General features: G+C 47.7%; 1 protein-coding gene across 4 annotated transcripts in view; it reads left to right on the forward strand.

Annotated features, from left to right (window-relative positions):
* Positions 1-26,578, forward strand: part of KIF9 (kinesin family member 9) — a 48,455-nt gene extending 21,877 nt beyond the window's left edge. For 2 of the 4 annotated variants that reach the window (XM_055343498.1, XM_055343497.1), the window contains 10 exons: positions 1,197-1,274; positions 7,823-7,891; positions 8,644-8,748; positions 10,427-10,482; positions 11,256-11,346; positions 11,840-11,973; positions 13,295-13,486; positions 15,731-15,945; positions 19,586-19,762; positions 20,061-20,673. In XM_055343498.1, coding sequence (XP_055199473.1) covers positions 1,197-1,274; positions 7,823-7,891; positions 8,644-8,748; positions 10,427-10,482; positions 11,256-11,346; positions 11,840-11,973; positions 13,295-13,486; positions 15,731-15,945; positions 19,586-19,762; positions 20,061-20,455 — 1,512 coding nt within the window. In that variant the 3' untranslated portion in view covers positions 20,456-20,673. Of the gene's footprint in view, positions 1-1,196; positions 1,275-7,822; positions 7,892-8,643; positions 8,749-10,426; positions 10,483-11,255; positions 11,347-11,839; positions 11,974-13,294; positions 13,487-15,730; positions 15,946-19,585; positions 19,763-20,060; positions 20,683-26,271 lie in introns of those variants that run through there. The other 2 variants (XM_055343500.1, XM_055343499.1) reach the window with 2 other exon arrangements.
* Positions 26,579-27,147: the final 569 nt, after the last annotated feature.

The following is a 27,147-nucleotide window of genomic DNA, read 5'->3' on the forward strand; positions in this document are numbered from 1 at the left end:
ACAAAGCACATGTGAACCCCAAGAGGAACCATATGAAAATTGGGCCTCCGACTGCCTTGTTGAAAAATGTCCTCCAAGACAGTGGAAGGCCCCCCCCCTCCTTGTCCCCACCTCTGAGGTCGTCACCGCACAGGAAGCAGGTCTCCTGGTACTTGCCTTCCTGGGGGATTTGTGACCCAGGAAGGAGCCCACAGAGCCCAGAGTTGCAACGGGGGTTTGAGACAAAGGCATAATGGAGTGTGGAAACTAATGCTTCTCTTTTTCAAATGCTTTAAACCGTTAACACTGTTCCTGTCAAAGGATCATATTGCTTTACTCCTTGACAGTGCATGTATATGTGGGAGTAAACACAGTGAGGGAGTCCTGGCCACACTTCTGGTGAGTGTGGAGCAAGACAGCTTGATTCCAGTCCCATACAGAAGCAGCTGTCTCCTCCTGAGGGCTTGCTGTGAGCCACTTCTGTATAGAACATGTCACAGACTGGGGCGCCCGGGTGGCTCAGTCGGCTGATCGTCTGCCTTCTGCTCATATCATGATCCCAGGGACCTGGGATTGAGCCCTATATTGTGCTCCCTGCTCAGCGGGGTACCTACCTCCACCTCTCCTGCAGCCCCTGCTTGTGCTCTCTTTCTCTCTCTGTCAAATAAATACAATCTTTAAGGAAAAAAAAAAAAAAAACATGTCACAGACCTCTTCATTAGCCTCCCAGGCTCTGGGAGGCAAGTTTCCCCAATCTTACAGAGGAGTTAGAAGAAGTTGGTCAACAGCAGAATTCTTAACCACTAAACCAGACTGCTTGAAGGAAGAGTCCTTTCAGGGCCCCAAGCCAGCCCAGTATGATGTGAGGCTGGGATCTCAGGGCCCCCTTGTGCTACCACTGGCTGCTCCCCGCTGCCAGGGAACAGCCCTCCACCTCTCATGTAACAACAGTGCGGAGGGGCACATCATTGGGGCTGTTTGTCAAGTGCCTACTCATGTGACTGCCTCATGGGCTTCTAGCCATAATTACCCCTGCCTGGCTGCCCCTCCAGAGGGACTTGGGGGGAACCTCCAAGAAGGAGACCCCATACTTCACTTTGGAATATGTCTACATGCAGAGATTTATCTTTCCCAGTAGACTCCTTTGACCTGCTTTGCAAATGTCTCTATTTGCAGCAATTGGCCAAAGACATAGAGGTCTGTGATCTGTTTTTCAGCTGTCTTCACTGCGGTTCGCCAGCAGGATGAAGCTGGTCACCACTGAGCCTGCCATCAATGAGAAGTACGATGCTGAGGTACTTAGGGGCTTGTGGGCAAGAGTCTCACTGTAGAGAAAGTGTGTGGATTTGCTGCCGAGGACACAAGACTGGCTTCCCTTGCCACCTCAACTAAAGATACGCATGCAATCCTGGGTCAGTCCTTTTAGCCCTGGACAGGCCAGAGTCTTCAGGGTCCCTGAAGACCCCCTAGGGGGCCACCCAGGTGAGAGGGCTGGGTCAGGTTACCACCCAGTTCATGTGTGAGGCTTCAGGGCTTCTGACTACCCAGGGCTTCTCTATGAGAGTTCCTTAGAGCTAACTGTTCCAGATGCAAGTAAGGACCACCTCTCATATTCATCTGGTTTTATCACTACAAAACCTCTTTCCTCCCAGCCTGTATGATCCCTCTAAGCAAGCACAGCTGCTGAATCAGAAGGCATGCTTAGCATCACCATCAACCAGGGAAATGCAGTTGAACCCTTAGTGAAATTCCACCCTCAGACTGGCAAAAATTAGAATTGTTCCGACAATGGAGAATGACGGTGAGAATGTGCAGAGATGGGAGCACTTGTCTGTTTCTGGCCAGAGTGCCATCGATACAATTGGTTTGGAGAGCATTTTGGCAACATCTTACAAAATCAAAACTCATTTACCAATAATTTGGCTTTCCTTTAGGATGCTTGTGGAATCACGGTTACCAGAGATAGGAGCATATGTGTGTCTTAAGCTCACGATAAAGCAGTTAAACCTTCCAGATTCTAAATCCTGGAGGAAAATTAATGGTCCCTCTGGCTCCATGGAGCTAACCCATGGCTTGGAGCCTGAGGAGGGGAGTAAGTTAGAGCCGTGGCTCTCAAACATGAGCAGGTATCAGAACCACAAGTGGGCTTCTCGAAAAGGTCACTGGACCCATTTGCAGAGTTCCTGATTCCATTGGTTGAGTGGTGAAGCTTAAGGATTGACATTTCTAATAAGTTTCCCAATGCTACTGCTGCTGCTGTGCTGGGGCCATACTGAGAACCACTGGCACAGTAGTTACGGGCTATGGTCCCCACATTAGGCTGTCCTGGAAACCTGCTGTTTCCTTCCATCTGCTGTCTAGCCTCAGCCAGATGCTTATTCTTTCTAAGCCTGTTTCTTTGCCTATAAATTGGGGAAGTAGCAGAAGCTACTCTGAAAGAGATGTCATGAAGAATAAGATAATGGAGAGAAACCCCTTAACACGGTGCTGTCATGGAGTAAATGCTCAGTAAATGTTAGCTAGTCCTCTACTCACTTGTATAGGTCAGCAGTGTCCCTTTCTGGGTGGACAGCTTGGAGGCATTCTTCATATTTGTATGTGAACACCCCTGAGGCAGAACAGGGCTCACACTGCTTAGTATGTAGTGAGAAGTTGGAACCGTGATGAATAGCCTTTAACAGGAGAGTAGCTGAGTGAGTTACGGAGGGCAGGAGCCAGGGCTCGAGCTGCGGGCATGGATGATCTCCAGTGGGATTGTAGCCGGCCAAATGATAGCCTCTGTCATTTACACTGAGTCTAAAACAGTGCAAAGCAAAGCTGAATATCATTAATGGATATATGGGAGTACAGTTTAAAAAAAAAAAAGACCAAAGCTGGGGGTTCCCTCTGGGATGTCAGGGGAATGGACTTGGAGTGAAGTAAAGTGGGGCTTCATGTTTATCTACTGTGTTTTATTTCTTAAAACAGAAAACAAAAAACCCTGAAGCCAATACAGCAGCATGCTTTTTTTTTTTTAATTTTTATTTATGATAGGCACACAGTGAGAGAGAGAGAGGCAGAGACACAGGCAGAGGGAGAAGCAGGCTCCATGCACTGGGAGCCCGACCTGGGATTCGATCCCGGGTCTCCAGGATCGCGCCCTGGGCCAAAGGCAGGCGCTAAACCGCTGCGCCACCCAGGGATCCCCAGCAGCATGCTTTTAAAGTTGGATTTGGGGGTGGTCTTCCCAGGTTTCATGGCATTATTTGCTATGCTTTTCTGTAGCTTGGAGCTTTTATTTATTTTTGTTAATTTTCTTATTCGGGGCAGCTCCGGTGGCACAGCAGTTTAGCACCGCCTGCAGCCCAGGGCGTGATCCTGGGGACCCTGGATCGAGTCCCACCTCAGGCTCTCTGTATGGAGACTGCTTCTCCCTCTGCCTCTCTCTCTGCATCTCTATGAATAAATAAATAAAATCTTTAAAAAAATAATTTTCTTATTCAGTGTTCTCTGAGCTCGGGACCACCATATTGCCACATGCGAACCAGGCTGGGTAGGAATTGTGCCAAACAGCAAGGATTTCCATGCTCTTCCATGTAATTTTTGTTCTGAAATCTGCATTGTCAGTCCTGGCCAAACAAGTCTCCATGTCATCCGATGTGACTGTGTTTATCTTTATGATAAGCATTTATGAATGTGTGTTCTTGAGAGAGACCTGAGAAATTACTTTGGTTGCCCCCTTCCCTAGACTATAGCCAGGCCGCCTCTGTTATTTCTAGTGTCATCTTCAGCCTAGATGCCTGTGTTCAAGGCAGTGGGGTAGCTTCCATGGAATTTCCTTGGCAGTGGGGCTGACTGTAAGATGGGGAGACTGGGTTCCCATCCGCCTCTGCCACCAGCTGTCTGTAGTGAGTTGTTCAGACTCTGAGCCTCAGACTCTTGAAGTTTTTACCTTTGAACTAGGAAGTTGGACTGATGAACTCCAGTGCCCCTCCTGCTCTGTGGTCTGCAATTCTGTGAGGGGGTGTGAAAGTTGCAAGCCTAGTGCCCAAACAGGCAGCAGAGAGAGACACTTGATATTCTTCTCTGCTGAGAGAAGATATCACCTACAGGCCACAGGGTGGGGTGTCAACTAGAGAAGCTTCCTGGATAGAGAGCAGCTTCTAGCCTGGTGGGCTTCTTAAACAGAACTTTCTGAATTATCCTCATTTTGTTTATGCTGAAAAACCTCTGACCATCAGGGAACTTAGACCTGAGTCTGTGCTGTTTCCAAGGCATTGGTTCCATCCAGAAAATGTCTCTGATCTTTACTTTATTTTATGTTTTAGATTTACTTATTCATGAGAGACAGAGAAGCAGAGACATAGGCAGAGGGAAAAGCAGGCTTCCCACAGGGAGTGTGATGTGGGTCTCAATCCTGGGATCATGGGATCATGACCAGAGCCAAAGGCAGGCACTCAATCACTGAGCCACCAGGTGCCCCTATCCCTGAAAAAGACTCCACAAGGCAGGATTGTTCTGTGTGTGTGGCAGGATGGGGCGGGGAGAGGGGGGAGGTCTGCTGCTCCAGCCCTTTGTTTCTGAGCAGCTTCTCTCCAGTCAGTACAGGGGAGCAAGTTGGAGGCCACTAAGTGTGCCAGGCATTAGGAGAAGCAGCTCCTACTGCTATGGAGGCTGGTTACCCTGGGAACTGATGGCATGTTTCCCCACATCACTTGACTGGCACAGAAATCTCAGCCTGGCTCCCCGCACCAACACTGGACAGTCATCTAGCCAGAGGTCCTCAACAGTGCAACCAGACTTTTTTTATCTGGGGCATGATGTATTTTTCAAAGTGGAAATACTTCAGCTGAGAGGAGGGGCCAGCCACCAAGCCTCTCCCTTAGACTTCATAGGAGGCCTATCTGAAAGAGACCATAGGGGCTTCCAGAGTGGTAGAACCAGGATTTGGACCCTGGTCATCTGAGTCTCAGGTCTAGTTCCTGAATTGCCACAGAGCCACCGGCTTGCCAGGGTTCTCTGTCAATCTTTGCTGCAGACTGGTCACGGCTTTGGTCACCAGTTCCAGGATCCAATTGTCAGGGGCTCCCTCCAGTGGCCATTTTTGGACACCTGAAGGAAGCCCTGTTCACAGAGGTTCTCTACATAAAATCCCTTGTGCCTCTCATCTCAAAGACTCTAGGGCAGTATCTCTCAACTGTAAAATGACTCAGCAATTCTGTTTCTAGAAATATATCATTTATCCATTCACCTAATGTCTACAGAGCACTTATCATGTGCTGGACACTTATCAGTGCACTTATCAGTGTTTTTTGAAGCACTTGGAGTGTTAGTATACAAATAAACATTTCTGTCCTCAAAGAGCTGACGGTCTGCTGGGGGGAGAGAGAGAGACAGAGAGAGAGAGAATGAATATGAGAAATAAGTGAGTCTAGGGCACCTGGCTGGCTTAGTCGGGAAAGCATGTGACTCTTGATCTTCGGGTTGTGAGTTTAAGGCCCACTTTGGGTAGAGGTTATTTAAAAAAAATAAACTTTAAAAAAAAAAGTGAGTCTAGATCTTGCTATTTGCAACAACATGAATGAACCTGGGGGACATTACGCCAAGTGAAATGAACCAGATAGAGAAAGAAAAATACCACATGATCTCACTTATACATGGAAACTAAAAGATCATAGAAGCAGGGAGTAGAGCCATGGTTACCAGGCGAGAGGACAGGGACTGAGGAAAGGGAGATGTTGATCAAAGGGTACAAATTCTCATTTATAGGATAGATACATTCTGGGGATCTAATGTACAACATGGTGACTATAGTTAATAACATGGCTAAGAGAGTAGATCTCAGCGACTCTTACCATACATAAAAAAAAAAAAAAACGGTTACTAGTTGAGGCGATAGCTATATTAATTAACTTGACTGAATCATTTCACTATATATATATACATATTATCGTGTTGTACACTTTAAATATCCAGGCATACCTCCAGAGATATTGTGGATTCAGTTCCAGACCACTAGAATATAGTGACTATCACAATAATGTGAGTCAAATTAATTTTGTGGTTTCCCAGTGCCTATAAAAGTTTTATTTACTCTATACTGTGGTCTATGAAGTGTGCAGTAGCATTGTATCTAAAAAAAACATGTATATACCTTAATTGAAAAAATATCAGTGGAGCACTTGGGTGGCTCAGTTGGTTGACCATCCAACAATTCTTGATCTCAGCTCCAGGCTTGGTCTCAGGGTCATGAGATCAAGCCCCACGTTGTGCTCCACACTGGGGAGCCAAAAAATAACAATAATGAATAAAAAGCTTAAATAATACTTTAGCGCTAAAAAAAATGCTGTCACCTGAGCTTTCAGCAAGTCGTAATCACTGATCACAGATTACATAACAAATATAATAACGAAAAAGTTTGAAATATTGCAAGAATGACCCAGATATGATGCAGAGACATGAGGTGAGCAAATGCTGTTGGAAGAATGGTACCAACAGACTTGCCTGACACAGGGTTGCCATAAAACTTTAACTTGTAAAAAAAAAAAAAAGCAGTATCTGGGAAGTTCAGTAAAGCAAGGTGCAATGAAATGAGGTATGCCTGCATAACTTCACTTGAAAGATTTTTTTAAAACATTTAAGAAAAATGGGACACCTGGGTGGCACAGCAGTTGAGCGTCTACCTCCGGCTCGGGTCTTGGTCCCGGAGTTCCAGGATCGAGTCCCGCATCGGTCTCCTGCATGGAGCCTGCTTCTCCTCTCTCTGCCTGTGTCTCTGCCTCTCTCTGTACCTCTCATGAATAAATACATAAAATATTTTTAATTAAAGAAAAAGATAAAGAAATGGGTTAAGTTCTAGAGCTCCACTGTCTAGTACAGTAGCTGCTACTTGCTTGGGGCTATTTAAATTAGTTAAATGAAATTAAAAGTTCACTTCCTTGGTCACACCAGTGACATTCCAAGCGTTCAGTAGCTACTTATAACTCATGGCACAGATACAGAACATTTCCATCATTGCAGGAAGTTCTATGAAATAGCACTGCTCTAGGGGATGTTGGTGATAGGTGCCATGAAAAAATTAGAGCAAGATTTGAGAAAAGAGTGGTGTGGGGGTGGGGAGGGGATTGCAGTTTTACCTGGGGTGACTGAAATGTGCCTGATTTAGAAGCTTCTGAACAAAGACTTGAAGGAGGTACAGGAGATAAGCCAAGGCAATACCTGGGGGAAGAGTATCCCAGGCAGAGGGGACAGGCTGTGCAGAGGTGGGCGTGTGCCAATTTGATAGGACTAGAATGAGCTGAGGGGGAAGAGTAGGAACAGATCACAAAGAGCTGTGTTATCCTACATAAACCTAGAAAGACAACGAAGTATAAGGACAAAAGTGCTGTGCAGTGTTGTTTGTAGCATCAAAAAAATTGGAGGTGATGTACATGATTATCAGCGGGGAACAGTAATGTGTTTGTGCAGCAGTTGGGAAGGAGGAGGGTAAAAGGTACACCTGTGCACGGAAAACATCCTGGAGGCAGAGGGGACCATCACCCTGGTAGACTGGAAATATCCTGAAGCTCCTGGGAATTGGTGGTGTGTGCCCTCTGGGTGCCTGTGCTTACTTTGTTCTATTTCCTCTGCTGTAAGAGGCAGAGGCCAGGGGACCATTGAGGCCCCCAGTGACCCTAAATTCACCCCAGTTGGAGCAAAGTCACTAGTGGGGAGGGAACTGTGTCCAGATGCTGGCATCACACCACCTGGATTTCCCCTGGGGGATGGGGGCTGGATGTCCAACCATAGTTTGGGGAATTGTAGGCTTGATGTGGAAGAGGCAGGGTGGCCTCTCTGCCTTACCCCAGACTCTGTGTCCTGACAGCGAATGGTCAAGAACCTGGAGAAGGAGCTGGCATTGCTCAAGCAGGAGCTGGCTATCCATGACAGCTTGGTAAGAGGCTAGAAGCAGGAGTCTGGGTGAGGGGCTGGCCAGACTGCTAGAGGGACTGGGGTAAAGGTACCAGGTGGGCAGAGGGACTGGGTGGACAGGGGCCAGATGAGTAGGAGGGCCAAGTAGGCAGGGAGAGTTGGGGGTCAGAGGGGCTGGGGAGCAGGGATACTGGGTGGGCAGGAATACTGGAAGAGTAGGAGGATGTGAACAGGGGTGTGCAATATCAGGGAGGGGAGGCAGGCAGTTGATAGGAGAATGAGGGGCAAGGGGCCAGGTGCCAGGTAGTTAGGGCAGGGGCAGATGGCATGAGGATGGTCAAGGTCAGGGGAGGTGGGGCAGATTGGATAGTGAAGAAGGGGAAGCAGCAGAGGGCCATGAGGGCAGAAGGTGGGAACAGGAGGCCTCTGGTGGCTTGCCTGGGTCTGCTCATGGTCTGGCAGGTGGGGTGAGGTCTCAAGGCAGAGGCAACCACCTCTCTCCCGTGGCCCTAATGCTACCGGGTCTGCTGAGACTCAGCCGGCAGAGCCCCCTTGCTCAGAATGGCAAGCCCATGTCAGGTGGCTCTTAAGACCCAGTTGTCCCTCTTTGACTCGAGCACCTGGCCAAGCCCCAGTGGTGAAGAGAATGGAGCTGGCTTAGGTGGCCAGGGCCTGTGTCCAACCTTCCCACCTTGGCTCTCAGAATGACCCCTGCTGCCCCTGTTGGACTCAGGTGTTTGGAGCTTATTGACCTGTTACTCATCCTCCTCCAAGGCCAACCGCACCCTTGTGAACTACGATCCCATGGATGAAATCCAGATTGCTGAGATCAACTCCCAGGTGCGGAGGTACCTGGAGGGGACACTGGACGAGATTGACGTAAGGAGCCTCTCCTGGGGACCAATATCCCCTCCCTATCCTGGGCATACTCTCACTTGTGCTGTGCCGGTCTTGGAACCTCACAATGAGTGGGTGCAGTGGGTGTGGGGTGGGTGGTGCTGGGCCCCTGGCCTCAAGCCCTGCAGCCCATTGAGGCCTCAACATCCATGTTTAGGGTTATAAGGATGAGTGTGCCCCCAGAGAGTGGCCAGCAGTCTTGAACAGCCTTGGCCACATAGGGAGTGGTCCATCACTGCAGGTGTAAGTGCAGGCCCTGGAGCCAGGCTGCCCTAGATCATATCCTAGCCCACTTGTCTCCTTGCTGAGCTACTTCAGCGAAATGCTCAACCTCATGTACTTTGGTGGCCACACCTGTATAGTGAGGAGGGAAACCAAACTGGATTTTTTAAAAAAGATTTTATTTGTTCATGAGAGACACAAAGAGGCAGAGGGAGAAGCAGGCTCCCTGCAAGGTGCCTGATGCAGAACTCAATCCCAGGGCCCTGGGATCATGATTTGAGCCAAAGGCAGATGCTCAACCACTGAGCCACCCAGGTTCAACCAGACTAGAATTAACTGAGCTGTGGCAACTCAGGGACTCAGTGGTGCCAGGGAGAGTAAGGCCATTCAAGGATGATAGTCTTGCTGGTTTACAAGGCAGATACCCATGACCTGTGTTGGAGTAGGCCAAGGAGGAAGACAGCAGCCGTACAGGGAAGGGTGAGGATGCATTCTGTTTTTACAGTGTAGGCCAGCAAACCCCTCATCCGGATTGCAGAACCCCATCTGGGCCTGTCACTATGGCAGCTATAACTGGCAGGCCTGCAACAGCTGAGGGGTGGGCTCTTCTGGTCTTGTAGTAGGGTTAGTCCCAGACTGATCCCCCATCAAGGGTAATGCTTGTGTCTATAGGGCCAGGAGGGAAGCCAATGGCCACAGATGTGAAAGTTCATAACGGAACTTTGTAGAAATAGGAGAGCTGAACACAGTAAATTTTATTAAAATTTTTTCTTAGTGTTTTCAAGAACTAGAGTCATTTTAATTTTTTTTAATTTTTATTTATTTATGATAGGCACACAGTGAGAGAGAGAGAGGCAGAGACACAGGCAGAGGGAGAAGCAGGCTCCATGCACCGGGAGCCTGACGTGGGATTCGATCCCGGGTCTCCAGGATCGCGCCCTGGGCCAAAGGCAGGCGCTAAACTGCTGCGCCACCCAGGGATCCCGAGTCATTTTAATTTTATAGAGATTTTCCCTTAGAAAAATTAATTTTTAAAGATTTATTTGAGAGAGAGAGTGTGTGAACATGCAGGCATGGTGGAGGGAGGGGCAGAGGAAGAAGGAGAGAGAATCCTCAAGCAGACTCCCCCACTGAGCACGGAGCCTGATTCAAGGCTCAATCTCATGACCGAGATCAGATCTGACCCAAAACCAAGAGTCAGCAGCTTAACTGACCATCCAGGCACCCTAGGAAAGGCCATTTTTAGAGCCTTCAGTAAATACTTGGTCTGAAAACTGAATCAGTTGTTTCTCTGTTCTTGAGGAGGTTTCAGATGTTCCATTCTTAAGACAGATGATCAAAGGGTTAGCCATGGAGTCTGGTTTCTCTACTCACATAGACACACCGTCAGTCCTGTGCTGCCTGAATCCCCACCTCTGCCTTATTCTCTTCTCTCCAGATCATCAACCTCAGACAGATTCAGGAGGTGTTCAACCAGTTCCGGGTGGTTCTGAGGTGAGGGACCCTCCCTGCCCAATCTAACTCCTACAACAGGCTGCCATTTTCATTTCTCACGGTCAGGGTGTGACCTCTCAGCGCACACCTTGTCTCTCGTGGATGAGAAGCCAGATCAGAGTCCTTGGGGTCTTCCCAGGCCCCTGAGCTCTCAGATCCTCCAGCCCTTCCCCTCCCCTGGGGGAACTGGATAGCCCTCCATTCAAGGACAACTCGGGAAGTGGTCCATGGTAGATGTTTCCTGAGTTCATTGATTAGACAAGAGGTCCTTGTGGAGTGCCAGCCCTGAGCATGGCCAGAGCAGTGCATCCTGACTACTCCCTACTCCCCACCCCAACCTCAGGAGGCATTTGTAGTTTAGCTGGGTACAGACATACCTGTAGACTGAGTGGCTCATGCTGTGACCCACAAAAGTGGGTCACATGATAGAACCTAGGTGGGAAAGCATGGTCCTAAGGCTTATTTTTTTTTTTTTTTTTTTTTGGTCCTAAGGCTTATAATGAGGCTTATAATCCTCATTAAAGTTATCTTAGAGCAGAAGTGCCTGGCACCTGAGGGAGGCCACTGCAGATTTTATGGTTTGACAGTGGGTGTGTACACTGAGGAATTGGGTGTGCAATGGGCTTGTTTTGTCTGGTTTGGTTCATAATGAGGGTGTGGCTCCATCACACGGGGCCACACCCAAATGACTTCTAACTCCCATACTTGGTTCTTGCTCTGGAGGGTTCAGTGTAGCATCAGGTGTGAGGTGTTCTCTCATTCTCTCTCTCAAGCCAACAGGAACAGGAAGTGGAATTGACTTTGCGCAGGAAGTACACCCTTATAGACAAGAATGACTTTGCAGCCATTTCTGCAGTCCAGAAGGTATGTATGGTTGCTTCTTGTTGACAGCATTCATGTCAGATTTTTCCATCCCCAGACCTTTCCAGAAGCAGCAGGTGTTCCACATTAAAGCAGATCCAGGATTGCAACAGATAAAGGTAACATCAGGATGAGTGTGACCCATGCAAGAGTAAACCGTATATAAATTCAAAATGATCTCCAAAATTGGAGGCATGACCATAAACATGACCATAAACAAGACCAATTCCTGGAGTTAGGTTGGAAACAGGTCTTAAGATCCTCAGGGTATGGCATGAGACAAGACATCAGACCATTGATGGAGTTGATGTGCAAAGTGGGCATTTGGTAGGGTGGTCAGAGATAATGCTGCTGGGGACAGCCTGAAGCCAGCAGCCTGGGCCTGCCATCCTGGTGTATGGGGTGAACATGCCCACCTGAGTACATGTATACTTGGGTCCCCCACAGGCTAAAACCCTTAATCTAACCCTTGACCCTGTGGCTGGCCTCTATCCAGGCAGGGCTTATGGATGTTGACGGCCACCTAGTGGGTGAGCCTGATGGACAAGGCTTTGGACTTGGGGTCACCCCTTTCTCTGCCAAACCTGGGAAGAAAGCCAAGTCCAAGAAGATGTTCAAAGAACAGCTAAGGTGAGTGACCTTCCTGTTGCTTTACCTGCTCAGTCCTGGCCCTCCTCAGCTGGTGAAAGAGAGGACACAACCTAGCATCTTAGCTACTGGGTGGTTCCAATTGATCATATTGCTGTCAATACTGGCAACGTTTGTGGGGTCCAGGCTGTGCTGATTGCCTCTTAACCACACAGCAACCCCATGAGATACGAGGTCTCTATTTTACTGACATAGAAACCAAGGTTCAGAGAGGGGAAGTTATTTCCAAGGTCACACCACTGACGAGTGGTAGAGTAGAAGAGAGAAACCAGGCGAGCACTCCCCCTCTGGTACTTCATGTGTAAACCACCCCTAACCAGAGTCCTTCTGTGACCCAGCTGCCTGGTACTCATGTCACCTAAAACCCCCAGTTCACCATTCAGGCAAGAATCATTTGTGTGTGCCAAGTGAGAGGAGTGTCAAGGCTCGCTTAATACGACACCCTTCCTGGGAGGTGCTGGTAGCGGTGGACTAGAACACAGGCTCTAAGATGCTCCTTTCATCAAAGGGGTCACCTTGTATGAGGCATGACAGCCTCTCTGTGCTTCTATTTCCACCTCCCTAAATTGGGAATCATAATAGTAGCATCAAAGTTGGGGGGGTATTGGGAAAATAAACGGGTGAATGCCATTCCTCTACCTAGAAAGTATGCAATAGGAATGTGGTGTTGCTGTTATTATCGTTTGTTAAAGGACACAGGCCAAAACTATCCCATGAGGGACAGGAGTCAGGTAGCAGGGGTTGCCAAGGCCCCTGGCCTCCTCCTGATGGTTCAGGCCTGGTCCAATCTGCCTCTCTGAGAAGGAGGAACCTGGGCGCCGTCACATGGAGAGAGAGGACAGCTACTTTCCTGGGAGCTGGTGTGGGCACTCGTGGAGCTGGTCAAGGCAGCAGGGCAGACATGTCTTGCTGGGTGGGGACTCTGCCACTCGTTCCCGGGGATGCCTGTGTGATGAAGGCCCCCCTCAGCCTGGATGCTCCCGGGGCCTGTGGCCCACCCCACAGGTCTACCCGCTTTCAGACCTGGAGACTGCCGGGTTTTCCCAGGTGTCTCCTGACAGGGACTGCAGAAGGAGAGCTCCTTATTCTGATGCAGGGGAGAAGAATGCTCTTCTCTTCCTTCCCAATCTGCATGGCTTACGGTCATACTCTTTGGCCTTTGGCCTAGGTGTGTGAGCCAGGTCGGACTGAGTGGTGTAGGGCTTCTGATGTACCACGGTTTGGAAATGTCACTATCCTAAGTACCAGAGACACCTCACTGCCCATAACTGAGCCCTGGGGCCTCCCTGCCTTCTCCTCCCAGCACCTCAGCAAGAAAGGAAGGTGCCAGCAGCCCTGTGGGTGGCAAGGATTTGGATTTCTCCACCTCTAAGACCCAGCTGACCCCATCCTCCAAGGAAGGGGATGTCAAAGACATGCTTATGCGGGACCGGGAGACCTCCAGCATTGAGCCGCTTCCCTTAGACTCCCCAAAGGAGGAACTACGCCCACCCAGGTAACCAGCTAATGCTAGTTCACCAGATCATTCAAAACCAGAGTGGGGGATCCCTGGGTGGCGCAGCAGTTTGGCGCCTGCCTTTGGCCCAGGGCGCGATCCTGGAGACCCGGGATCGAATCCCACGTCGGGCTCCCGGTGCATGGAGCCTGCTTCTCCCTCTGCCTGTGTCTCTGCCTCTCTCTCTCTCTCTGTATCATAAATAAATAAAAATTAAAAAAAAAAAAAACCAGAGTGGGATCCTCAACATGTCAAGAGTGCCTACAGAGAAATGAGAAATAAAGTAGGGATAGGGACAGCTCAGGTGGCTCAGCGGTTTAGCGCCTCCTTCAGCTCAGGGTGTGATCCTGGAGACCTAAGATCAAGTCCCACATCAGGCTCCCTGCATGGAGCCTGCTTCTCCCTCTGCCTGTCTCTGCCTCTCTCTCTCTCTCTTTCTGTGTCTCTCATGGGTAAATAAATAAAGTCTTTTAAAAAAATAAATAAAGTAGGGGATAATAGGCAAAGATGAGGAACACAATCCAAAAAGAAGCAACAGGATGGCTTATACACATGTAAAATAGTCCCAACTCAGGAGTCCTCCAAGATATGCAGCTATACATGGAATTGTTTTTAGACCCTTCAAATAGCGATTATTTAAATAATTACATTTACATTTTTAACTAATGGATTCAAAAGGCCCTAAATTCTCAAAGTATGATACCCCTTCCTCTAGCTACTCCCTTCCTCTCCCTGATGAGCCAGTAACTGAGTGTTCAGTAATGTATCCCGAGGAAATGTTAGAGATGTGGACAGAGATTTATGCAAACAGATGTTCATTCCATCATTAATTTAAAAAGCCAAGAATGATTTTTTGGAAACACCTTCAGTAGCTAACATTATGGAAAAGGCACTAAGTGAATTATCATCTCTGCCCTTGGGATGTACAAGGATGTACATGAAGGATTTTTTTCTCCAGCAAGTGAACATTTCCAAGCACTCAAGAGAAGTTGAAAGTACTGTACAGAAAACACCTTCCTTTTTTTTTTTTTTAAGAATTTTATTTATTTATTCTTGAGAGACACACACAGAGGCAGAGACACAGGCAGAGGGAGAAGCAGGCTCCATGCAGGGAGCCCGACATGGGACTCGATCCTGGGTCTCCAGGATCACACCCCGGGCTTCAGGCAGCACTAAACCGCTGAGCCACTGGGGCTGCCTAGCAAACACCTTCCTGATTCTACATTTAGCACATTACTATGCTTACTTCATCACACATCCATCTTTCTCTCCATCCCTCTTTTTTAGTTTTTTTTTTTTTTTGATGCATTTCTTTTTTCTTTTCTTTTTTTTTTTTAAGATTCATTTATTTTAGAGAGAGCGTGCTCATGAGTGAGTGGGAGGTGGGAGATGGAGAGAAAGAATCCTGAAGCAGACTCCCCACTGAGCAGAGGGCTTGATCCCATGACCCTGAGATCATGACCTGGGCCAAAACCAAGAGCCAGCTGCTCAACAATCTGAGCCACCCAGGCACCCTTTGATGCATTTCAAAGGAAGTTGCAGACAGGCCACGTTCGTTCCCCTGCCCTACACTTCATCTTACATCTCCTTAACCAGAGTTCTGAGCTCCTTATAGCATGAAGGAATGCCTCTGTGAAAAACTAAGATGTAAAATTATACCTACTGCATGACCTCAAACATTAAAAAATTTATCAAAGAAATACCTGAAGGAGATTCGCCAAAGCATGGTTGCCAATAGGTAGCAAGTTGGGTTTTTTGCTTTTTTTTCTGTTTTTTTTTTTTACACTTTTCCTTGCTGTCCTCTCTTTCTGCAATGGTCACATGCCCTCTGCATGCCGAGAGAGAGAGAGAGAGAGAGAGAGAGAGAGAGAGACAGGAGAGAGAGAGAGATTGAGAAAGAAATAGAGGGATCCCTGGGTGGCGCAGCGGTTTAGCGCCTGCCTTTGGCCCAGGGCGCGATCCTAGAGACCCGGGATCGAATCCCACATTGGGCTCCCGGTGCATGGAGCCTGCTTCTCCCTCTGCCTGTGTCTCTGCCTCTCTCTCTCACTGTGTGCCTATCATAAATAAAGAAATAAAAAAAAAAAGAGAGAAAGAAATAGAGACAGACAGAAACGGGGGAGTGGTTCATGCACAGGGTGGCTCCAGTGCAGGATGGGTGGTGCCTGGGAGTTCTGGCCTTCTGCTCATGGGAGATGGAAGGTCAGTGAAGTGCCCTATTTTCCCCTCCCCCTCTGGCTTTAGGCCCAGTACCCCACCCCCCAAACCTGTGGCCTTCGAGGACTTTAAGAACGAGCGGGGCAGTGAGATCAACCGCATCTTCAAAGAGAACAAATCCATCTTGAATGAGCGGAGGAAGAGGGCCAGCGAGACCACACAACGCATCAATGCCATCAAGCGGGAGATGGACATGACCAAGGAGGCACTAAATTTTCAGAAGTCACTCCGTGAGAAGCAAGGTGAATGCATTGGGAAGGCAGCCTGGGGCTGTGCCAGCTGAGTCACCTTGCTCTAAAGGGGGCAGTCTTGGGCCTTGGAATACTGAGATGGAAGAGGCTGGCAGGGTGTGGTCTTTACACCTGGGTCATCACGTGGCTCTAGTCAGCCCTGGGGAGCCACAGGGTCCTTCCCTGTAAGTCAGCCTTTGGCTGTGGATCCCCCATTATTTTGTTATCTCAGACCTAGCTGCTGGAGGAGGGAAAGAGAATATGGGTACCAGAGGGCCTCAGTAATCATTGTCACTGAGACCGTTCCTTATGCCAAACCCTCAACAACTGCTGGCCTGGCAAAGTCTTGTCTTCTAAGGCAGGTGGTGTGAGGGCCCTCAGGCTCAGAAAGTGGGGACCTCAGTGTGGGGAAGGTACTTATCTGGTTACCCTGATCTGGTGTCCTTGTCCCAGTAGCAGACAGTGCTCACACCTGCCCTGTGGGCTAAGGACCCTCAAGCTTGAGTATGCAGAGGAATCATCTGGGAGGGCTGGCCAAACACAGATTCCAGGCCCTGACTACTGGCTCTAACTCAGGAGATTGGGAGCAAGGCCCAGAACCTGCATTTTAATGAGTAACTATCCCAACTCTGAGGCCACAGGTTCAGAGGCCACAATCTTGTTCACATTCCTGGTCCCACTGTCCTCCAGACTGGACACTGGAGGTTACTAGGCTTTCCCCTGCTAAATCACAGCCCTGTTCAGGCAGGCTTTCCAGACAGCGATCCGTTGGGGAATCTCTGGATGTCATTTGTTTTATTTCTGCAGGCCAGGTGGATATGTCAGAGATGTGCACTTTATTCATTTACTTCTCATAGGGCAACTCCAAATTCTTGAGGCCACTCTCTTCATACCCTACAGACCCACTGTGACTCACTATTCGGACGGCTAAGCCTCCAGGGTGTCGGCATGGAGGAGGGCTGATGATGGTAGCTCCAAACATGCCCCCACCCAGAACCTCCAGGGTGAAGATCTTATAGGACCAAGGATTTCTTTGTCTCTCCTACCCATACCTTCTTTGAATATGCAACTTACTACATATCTGTATGTCTTTTTTAAAAAGATTTATTTATTTATTTATCAGAGAGAGAGAGAGAGAGAGAGAGAGAGAGAGAGAGAGAGAGGGGCAGAGACACAGGTAGAGGGAGAAGCAGGCTCCATGCCGGGAGCCCAATGTGGGACTCGATCCCCGGTCTCCAGGATTGCGCCCTGGGCCAAAGGCAGGTGCTAAACCGCTGAGCCACCCAGGGATCCCCTACATATCTGTATGTCTTAAGCAATATATATTTATACTATGCTAACATATCAGTTATGCCAAAATATACCTGAAAATGGGTATTTTAAAGGATGAGGTGAAGATTAAATACTGTTTTTAAAATAACTAACATTTGGGACGCCTAGGTGGCTCAGCAGTTGCACGCCTGCCTTCGGTCCAGAGTGTGATCCTGGAGTCCTGGGATCGAATTCCACATCCGGCTCTCTGCATGGAGCCTGCTTCTCTCTCTGCCTGTGTCTCTGCCTCTGTGTGTGTGTGTCTCTCATGAATAAATAAATAAAATCTTTTTTAAAAAATTAAAAAATAAAAAATAAAAGAGTTAACATTTGGGGATGCCTGGCTGGCTCAGTTGGAAAAGCATAATTCTTGATCTCAGGGCTATGAGTTCAAGCCCCATGTTCAGTGTAGAAATTACTCAAATAAAAACGTAAAGTAAAATATATAAAATTTTATCTCTCAATATAAAAAACATTTAAAAATATTTTGTTTGAGGGAGAGAGCATGCACAGAAAGAAGCACGGAGCAGGGACCTGATGCTGGATTAGATCCCAGGACCCTGGGATTATGACCGGAGCCGAAGGCAGATGTTTAACTCACTGAGCCACTCAGGTGCCCTAAAACATTTTTTTGCTCAGGGCACCCAGGTGGCTCAGTGGTTAAGCATCTGCCTTTGATTCAGAGCGTGATCCCGGGGTCCTGGGATTGAGTCCCACATCAGGCTCCCTGTGAGGAGCCTGCTTCTCCCTCTGCCTCTGTCTCTGCCTCTCTCTGTGTCTCTCATGAATGGTAGATAAAAATCTTTAAAATTTTTTTTTTCTTTTTGCTCTTTCCCTTTAAAATCAGTTGTTTTCCAATTGGTTGTTAAAATACCAAATAAAATACTTCTTTCTTGAGGAAATAGATCAAGTAAATTCATTTTTTGGTTCATTTTAATTGATAGCCACTTACCAGCCCAGTAAAGTCAGCAAATTTAGCATGTTAATTAGTGTTTTGTGAAAGAAAAATGAAAAATAATTTTAGGTTAAACTGTTTGAAGTTTTTTCCTTGGCAATAATCAAAGAAACTGCCCCCCCCCACACCCCACCAGGTAGGATACAAGGTATTCACAGTCCCTTCCCGTGTCAACAGAATACTGGAAAGACTACCCTGTGAAGGACTTGTGTCTGTCACAGTGATCACAGTGGAGATTGCCCATAGCACACAGACCAGCTCACACAGCACTGAAGGAGAGGGACCTGATAAAGGCCACTCCACCGCCCCCCCCCACACACACACACACTCCAGATTTCTTGAATTGGGACCAATTCAAGATTCCTAATTGCCTCTCCATAAATGGTGTCAGTGACAATGCACCTTAATTTCCCCCCAGTAAATGTCAGTGGAAGGGCACCTGGAGACTGCCTCACACACCCCTGCCACACACCTCAGGCACTTGTAGGACTCACTCTCTAGGGTTCCTGGGGGTGGAAGCCCCACACCTCTGGTTGGGTTGACATGATACCTATGCTTAGCTTTTAAGGTGCTATGGACAGTGGCCGGCTGAGTAAATGGCTCCACAGACCATGTTATTTTGTCTTAATCCAGCAACCCTCAACTGACAGACCTTAAAAGCTCATGCAGAGACTGTAAGTGACATGAGAAATAGCACAACTGCCCCCTGTCCTCCTGGAGCCTCTGACATCCTCTTGACATGACACAGATTTACACACACTGTTCTGAATAAGGAACTTTGCCCAAGTACCTTGTGGTACTAGCCAGTGGTGGCAGTCCGTGTATATAACTTACAAAAAAGGTAAACATCCGTCTAACTGAGGTGACTGCTGAACTATCTCTGGCTAGTGAGGTTTAAGATCAAAATAAGTGTGAAGGGGGATCCCTGGGTGGCTCAGCAGTTTAGCGCCTGCCTTCGGTCCAGGACATGATCCTGGGGTCCTGGGATTGAGTCCCACATCGGGAGCCTGCTTCTCCCTCTGTGTGTGTCTCTGCCTCTCTCTCTCTCTCTGTGCCTCTCATGAATAAATAAAATCTTTAAAAAACAAAACAAAATAAGTGTGAAGTATGTGCCATCTCTACCCTCTCCCCTGACACCCTCCCTCCCCCCAGTCCTGTTCGTAAGGTGGCCAGCATGGTCCCTCTGAGCTGAACTCCCTCTTGTGGTGAGACGTGTTCTGGTGGCTTGGCCTCCTTGTGTCTTGCCCACCCCTGCCCCACACCCCTGCCCTTCCTCTATTCCCCCGTCTTCGAGCTTTGCCAGCACTTTGTTCCCTCTTTCCAGAATGCCTTCCTCCCAGCACCCCCAGTGAGCACCTCATTCTCTGACCTCCTCTGTCCCTGCAGGCAAGTACGAGAACAAGGGGCTGATGATCATCGATGAGGAGGAATTCCTGCTGATCCTGAAGCTCAAAGACCTCAAGAAGCAGTACCGTACTGAGTATCAAGACCTGCGTGACCTCAAGGCTGAGATCCAGTACTGCCAGCACCTGGTGGATCAGTGTCGTCACCGTCTGCTCATGGGTGTGCCATTCGGGAAAGTTGGCTGGCCCCCTGAGGTCCTGAGAGGCAGAGGGCAAGGCTGCCATCTGGGTTCTAAAAATGGCTTCAGAGCTTCTCTCTGACAGAGGCTGGGTCTGGACTGGGGCTTCAGGGGTGTTTCCAGGACTCTCAGAGCAGAAGAGGGAGACAGGAAAGGGTGAGACCCCAGAGCAGGAAGTGACCAGAGGGTAAGCCTGTGCCAGGCCCACTCAGGCTTTACCTGCTTCCCCCTGGACTCCCCAACAACACTTCACAGTGCTGTCTTCCTGCCTCCCTGCAGAATTTGATATCTGGTACAATGAGTCCTTCTTCATCCCCGAGGATATACAAGTGTCACTGAAACCAGGTAGTAGCATCCGACCGGGCATGGTGCCTATCAGCAGGATCGTGTCTCTGGTGAGTGGCATGAGGGCAGGAGTGGGGACAGCGGATGAACACAAGGTGGTGGGCAGTACCTCTTGTTCTCTATCTTCTCCACAAACATGGCAGTGTATAGGCTGCTCCCAGCCTCTCCCACGGTTGGCTGAGGCAAATGGACAGGTACAGGTCTCTTCCCTGTTATGGAGGATGGGGACACAGAAAACATCACTTGCTGCTGCCACCTTTTTGGGGTGGCTCATCCTGCCCAGGTGGCAGCTACAGGGTGTCTGGCAAATACAGGGCCGGGGGTTCTGAACTACCCTGCGTGGGGTTTGCAAACCCTGCGAGGGGCTGCCCTGATGCCCCCCACAGGCCTTGTCAGGGTAGACCTAACAATGCCAGACTGAAGGGACTGTGCTGAGTTGAACCTCCCCTAGGGAGAAGATGACCAAGACAAGTTCAGCCAGCTGCAACAGACGGAGCTGCCTGAGGGCCCTGACTCTATCTCCTTCTACAATGCCAAAGTCAAGACAGAACAGAAGGTAGCTTGGGAGGGGGGCAGTGGTGGGCGGGTTTAGGTCTCCAGGAAAGGGGGGCTTCAGGGACCACATTATTAGGACACCCAAGATCACACTTCCCATTTTGGACAAGCCAAGAAGGAACATGTGAGCCAAGGGAAACACAGAGGCACCCAGAGTCAGTGGGTATCTTCTGTAAACTCTAGAGTCCTGGATTCGGTGAAACCCAGCAGGGGTCCCACAGGCCATGGCCAGGCCTGGAGACGGTTATTGGGAGCTAAGCTGGCCCATGTGTGGTTCACAGCCCAGGGTGGGGTCTGGGAATCTTCTGAGACCACTACCTGTTGGGGACAACCTCTCCAATGGGGGCCACCATGACCAAGAGGCAGGGGACAGAGGACCACTGCAAGTAGTACAATGCAGTTGAGGCAAAGCTAGACAGGGTATTGGCCGTGGGCTGGGCCTGTACTCTCTTCCCTGGGTGGGTTGGGCTGGAGCAGAGGGGCTCACTCTGCTGAGGCTCAATCTGGAGCCAAGACACACAGGGCCTGTGGTGTGAACCTCTCTGTACCCATAGGCTATTCTTCTTCTTCTTCTTCTTCTTCTTCTTCTTCTTCTTCTTTTCTTCTTCTTTTTTAAGATTTTATTTATTTATTCATGACAGAGAAAGAGAGAGAGAGAGGCAGAGAGGCAGAGACACAGGCAGAGGGAGAAGCTGGCTCCATGCAGGGAGCCCGACGTGGGACTCGATCCCAGGCTTCCAGGATCACACCCCAGGCTGAAAGCGGTGCTAAACTGCTGGGCCACCAGGGCTGCCCTTTTCTTTTCTTTTTTCTTTTCTTTCTTTTCTTTTCTTTTTCTTTTCTTTTTTCTTTCTTTCTTTCAAGATTTTATTTATTAGAGAGAGAGAGAGAGCATGAGCAAGCACAAGTGGGGATGGGGGTGGGGTGGGAGGGAGAAGGAGAAGCAGACTCCCCACTGAGCAGGGAGCCCAGTGGGACTCAGTCCCAGGACCCTGAGATCATGACCTGAGCTGAAGGCAGACGCTTAACCAACTGAGCCACCCAGGTATACTCCACAGGCTATTCTTATACAGCAGGTAGCAGGTGCACATGGGGAGACTGCCCAAGAGAGCACATCATTTAAAAATATAAATACAAAATATAAATATAAATTACAGATACCCAGGCCCCAACCTCCCTGATGGGGAACCCATTGCGTATTGGCTGTATCTTGCTTTTCCCACTAAACGGTGTATCCTGAAGGTCATTCCATGTCAACCCATAGTTGCTGCTATTTTCTTTTTTGTTATAGCTGTATATCAGCACTCCATTGTGAGGTGTATCAAAATGTGCTTAACCCATCTCATACTGAGAAACATTTGGTCGGTTCCATTTGTTTACAGTACAAATATTGTGATAATTAACCTTGTACAAATGTGAATTCACACATGAATGAATATATGTGAAAGTTAAGTTTTGTAGAAGTGAATTCTTGGTCACCAGGACTAATGGATAGTGTATTTTTAATGGATGGTACTAAATTGCCTGCATAGAGCTGAACCCATCTATACCCCGACAGCCTTACCACAAGATGTATTACCTGCTTTTTGTTTTTTTGGGTTTTTTTTTTTTCCAATCTGAAAGGTGAAAAATGGTTTCTCAGGGGAGCTTTAATTTGCATTTCTCTTAGGATTGAAGTTGAGCTTCTCATATGTTGAAGTGCCATTTTAACTTCTTTTCCTGTAAATTGCCTATTTGTATTTTTGCCTATTTTTCTATTATTTTTTGGTCTTTATTATTAATTTATAGGAAGTCTTGATATACTGGGGAGACTGGCTCTTTATGATATGAGTTGCAGATATTTTTCCCTGTTTGTCATTTGTTTTTTGTATTCACTTCTGGTTTTTGTAGTTATTCTGTTGATTTTTTAAAAAAGATTATATTTGAGAGAGAGAGAGAGAGAGAGCATGCATGAATGAGTGGAGAGGGAGAAGGAGAAGCAGGCTCCCTGCTGAGCAGGGATTTCCAACTGGGACCTAGATCCCAGGACTCTGGGATCACGACCTAGTGGAAGGCAGATGCTTAACTGACTTGAGCCACCCTGGTGCCCCATTTTGATTTTTGTGAAATCAAGTGTAATAGTCTTTTCTCTCTTGGCTTATGGATTGTGTGTCATAATTAGAAAGACCTTCCCCTGACTGAATTCATTCTTCCTTACATGTATAGTTAAGCTGACATCTTTAATGACTTGTTAGATTGCAGATTCAGGTCTAGCAGGTCTAGGGAGCCTGAGATCCTTCATTTCCTATGTATGTGTGTATTTATGTATTTATTTGAGAGAAGGTGTGTGCGTGCATGCCACACTTGCATGAGAGTGGAAGGAGAGGGACAGAAGGAAACGGAGAGAGGAAATCTTAGGCAGGCTCCACACTCACCAGGGAGCCTGACTCAGGGCAAGCCCTGAGGACCCCAAGATCATGACCCGAGTTGAAATCAAGATTCGGATTTTACTTACTGAGCCACTCAGACACCCCAAGATTCTGCATTTTTAATTAGGCTTAGATGATGCTCATGGTGTTCATCCAGGACCACACTTTGAGTAGCAGGCCACAGAGTTCTTTTCCCTTCAGGCTTTTTTCCTTCCAGACATCGACTTAGCTTCCCCGAGGTCTGCTCCTTCCCCTATTTGTTCTACTCACCTCACTTCTCAGTTTTTTGCCCCAGTCTTGGCCCTGGCATGTTCCTATTTTCCAAGACTTCCCAGCCCCAATGCCTATTATCATCTGACTACTTTGTGTCTCTCCAGAGGGAAAGCCTAGTTAACTCTTCTTGGATTAAGTGTACATTCCTGGTCCAATATGTGGTGGCACAAAGCAAGAGCACCTGCCCACCCCAGCTACCTGGCCCTTCAGCAGGAGAGAGGATGGCTTTACCAGGCAGCCATTAGCCTTATGCAGCAAGCATCAAGCTTTATTAAACCTAGTGGCTGGAGGGAGACCCAGATCAGTGGCTAAGGCCCTGCCGGTCTATCTGGAAAGGTTTGCTGGACCCCAATCACTTTGGCTGGAGAAGGCAACCCTGGCCAAGCTGCTCCCATGGACCCTACTGGCTGACTCCAAAGAGCTTGCTCAGAGTTGTATGTGAAAATCCCTCTGTGGGAAGACAGAGCTCTTCCAGAGCATTTGGGAAAGAATGGAGTAGGGGCAAGTAGGCCTAGATAGCCCAGCCTCAGAAATCATTTGACTGTGACTGCCATGTAGGACTTCCTTCTCTGCCTACAAAGAGGCCTGCGCCTGCTGGGCTCAGTGGAGGAAGCACATGGTATAAAGTAGTGGTCCAACTTTATTATTTTGCAGATAGATATCCTGTTTTCCCAGTACTAATTATTGAAAAAAAAAAGATACTTCATTGAATTTTCTTGTTACCCTTATTGAAATTCAATTAGCCATAAATGTGAGGGTTTAATTTTTGGACTCTCAATTCTATTCCATTGATTTTTATGTCTGTCTTTATGCTAGTACTATAATGTCTTGGTTACTGTAGATTTGTAGTTAGTTTTGAAATTACAAAGTACAAATTCCTCATCTTTGTTCTTCTTTTTCAAGATTGTTTTGACTATTCTAGGCTCCTTGTTATATCCATGCAAAAAAGCCACCTGGGACAGGGGTTGTGTTGAATATAGAGATTGCTTTGGGGAACATTGCCATCTTAACAATATTAAGTTTTCGGGACACCTGGGTGGCTCAGTGGTTGAGCGTCTGCCTTTGATTCAGGGTGTGATCCTGGAGTCCTGGGATCAAGTCCCACATTGGGCTCCCTGCGAAGAGCCTGCTTCTCCCTCTGCCTGTGTCTTTGCCTCTCTCTGTGTGTCTCTCCTGAGTAAATAAATAAAATCTTTTTTAAAAGCCCCACAATTGGGATCCCTGGATGGCTCAGCGGTTTAAGCACCTGCCTTCAGCCTAGGGTGTGATCCTGGAGTCCTGGGATTGAGTCCCACGTCGGGCTCCCTGCATGGAGTCTGCTTCTCCCTCTGCCTGTGTCTCTGCCTCTCTCTCTTCTCTCTCTCTCTCTCTGTGTGTGTCTCTCATGAATAAATGAATAAAATCTTTTTTTAAAAAAAAACCCACAATATTAAGTTTTCAAATCTATGAACATAGGCTCTCTTTCTATTTATTTAGATTATTATTCTAAATAATATTCTATTATTCTATTCATTTCTTTCAGTGGAATTTTGTACTTTTCAGAGTACAAGTTTTGTATTTTTTTTAAGATTTTATTTATTCATGAGAGAGACAGAGGCAGAGGCAGAAGCAGGCCCCCCTCAGGGATCCTGATGTGGGACTCAATCCCAGAACCCCAGGATCACAACCTAAGCCAAAGGCAGATTTTCAACCACTGAGCCATCTAAGTGCCCCTCTCTCTTCCTCTTTTTATAAGGACACTAAACCATCATGAGGACCTCTACCCTTATGATTTCACCTAAATTTAATTACCTCCCCAAATTTCCCACCCCTTAATACCACTACAGTGGGGATTAAGGCTTCAACAACTGTATTTTGAGAGAATATAAACATGCAGTCTATAACAGAAGGCATAAGATGTTGCTTTCTTCCATTATTGATGAAGTTAATTTTGATCAGTTGGTTAAAGTCACCCTGTATGTTGAATAAGAGGATCAAAAAAGGTCTTTGGTATTGGAGAAAGAACTTACAAAATTTTATTCATTATTGTATATTGTTGTAAACCTGTTTTGACTGGCATAAATTATTTCAAGATCATAGAAAAGGTGAACTAAAGTGATTTGCATGGTTGCCATCATGAATCTCTCTCTTGATATTCCAGACAAACCTTGTATTTTCTTTAATTACTTACAAAGTCTCAGATAAACATTTATTTTTTTTTAAATTTTTTTTAAATTTTTATTTATTTATGATAGTCACAGAGGGAGAGAGAGAGAGAGGCGCAGAGACACAGGCAGAGGGAGAAGCAGGCTCCATGCACCGGGAGCCCGATGTGGGATTCGATCCCGGGTCTCCAGGATCGCGCCCTGGGCCAAAGGCAGGCGCCAAACCGCTGCGCCACCCAGGGATCCCTCAGATAAACATTTAAATTCTAAATCATTCAACAGAGGAATCTTGCATTTCTATAGGTCAATGCTTCCTTTTAAACATGCCTTCAACACCATTTTTGGGGGCCCCTGGGTGGCTCAGTCAGTTAGTTAAGCATCTACCTTTGGGCAGACCCAGGGTCCTGGGATCAAGCCCCACATTGGGCTCTCTGCTCAGCAGGGAGTCTACTTCTCCCTCTCCCTCTGCCCTTTCCTCACCTCATTCTCTCTCTCTCTAATAAATAAAATCTTAAAAAAAAACAAAAACAGACATACTTGCCACACCATTTTAAAACAGTTTTACACACTTTCTTTAGGACAAAAAAATGAAAGGGGATGGAACATTATTTCTCACAGAATTGGGGCTGGTCAGAGGGCATTCTTATCCTCAAACTGTGATGTTTGCAGGAAGAATTAATGGGGTGGATATAAGTGGCAAGACTTCTGAGCCTTAAGTCCATACCTCCTAATCAATTCCTGTTTTCTCTCCTTTTCGGTGTCCAGCACAATTACTTGAAAACCATGATGGGCTTCCAGCAGGCACACAGAAAATAAGGCTTCATCATCAGTGCCTTGAAGGACAAGATCCCCAGTAACTCCCACCTGCTTAGTGGAGCTGCTATACCACCTGCCCAGAGTTCTAGGCCCTCTGCTCCAAGGCTGGGGCCCAGTCCGGGGAACTCACAGTGACCTGCCTCCCTCCCAACAGGAACATCCTTCACAGGATACCCTTGCTCACCTTCACAGAACACTTTGGGTTTCAACCCATTGTCTTATATGCAGAGACAGGATAAAATAACTTCCTAGTCTGGACTTTTGATGCTCACTCAAGAACTTGCTTTTTATTTCCTGTTTAGAAGGATGTCTTCCCTTTGTTCAGGTAGGGTCAGAATGGAGTCTCCCATGAGAAAGTGAGAAAGCAGCTCAGCCACACTCCTGGAACAGCTTTGTCCCACTGGTCGGCCCCTTCCCTTCCCCAGATGGACATCCTGGGGGTGAGCTGGGTCTGAGGAGCCCTGGTTCTCGCAGCTCCTTCAGACTTTAGGTTCGGTTAGGGCATCCTGTGCTCCTAAGCCAGTTCACTGGAGGCCCTCCTTCCTCAGCAACCAGAAGAGGAATGAGTCTAGGTGGAAATGGCTGAAAGGCAGATTTTTATTTCAAAATAAGAGGCTTAAAATTAGAGCAGTCCTGCCATGAAGTTAGCAGAAGAGCCCCCATAATGGGAGGCTCCCTGGCAAGGAGGCTGCAGAACATGCACTGGATAGAAGGTTGGACTGGATGACTTCAGTGATTCTGACCTTCAGCCCATCAGTGAGCAAATGGATGGGGGTTTGTGGAAAAGAGAAAGTAGAAAGGCATCCGTGGGGTCCCTGTCTTCTT

This window comes from Nyctereutes procyonoides, unplaced genomic scaffold (genome assembly GCF_905146905.1).
Source record: "Nyctereutes procyonoides isolate TBG_1078 unplaced genomic scaffold, NYPRO_anot_genome, whole genome shotgun sequence".
In the NCBI taxonomy this organism is placed as follows: Eukaryota; Metazoa; Chordata; class Mammalia; order Carnivora; family Canidae; genus Nyctereutes; species Nyctereutes procyonoides.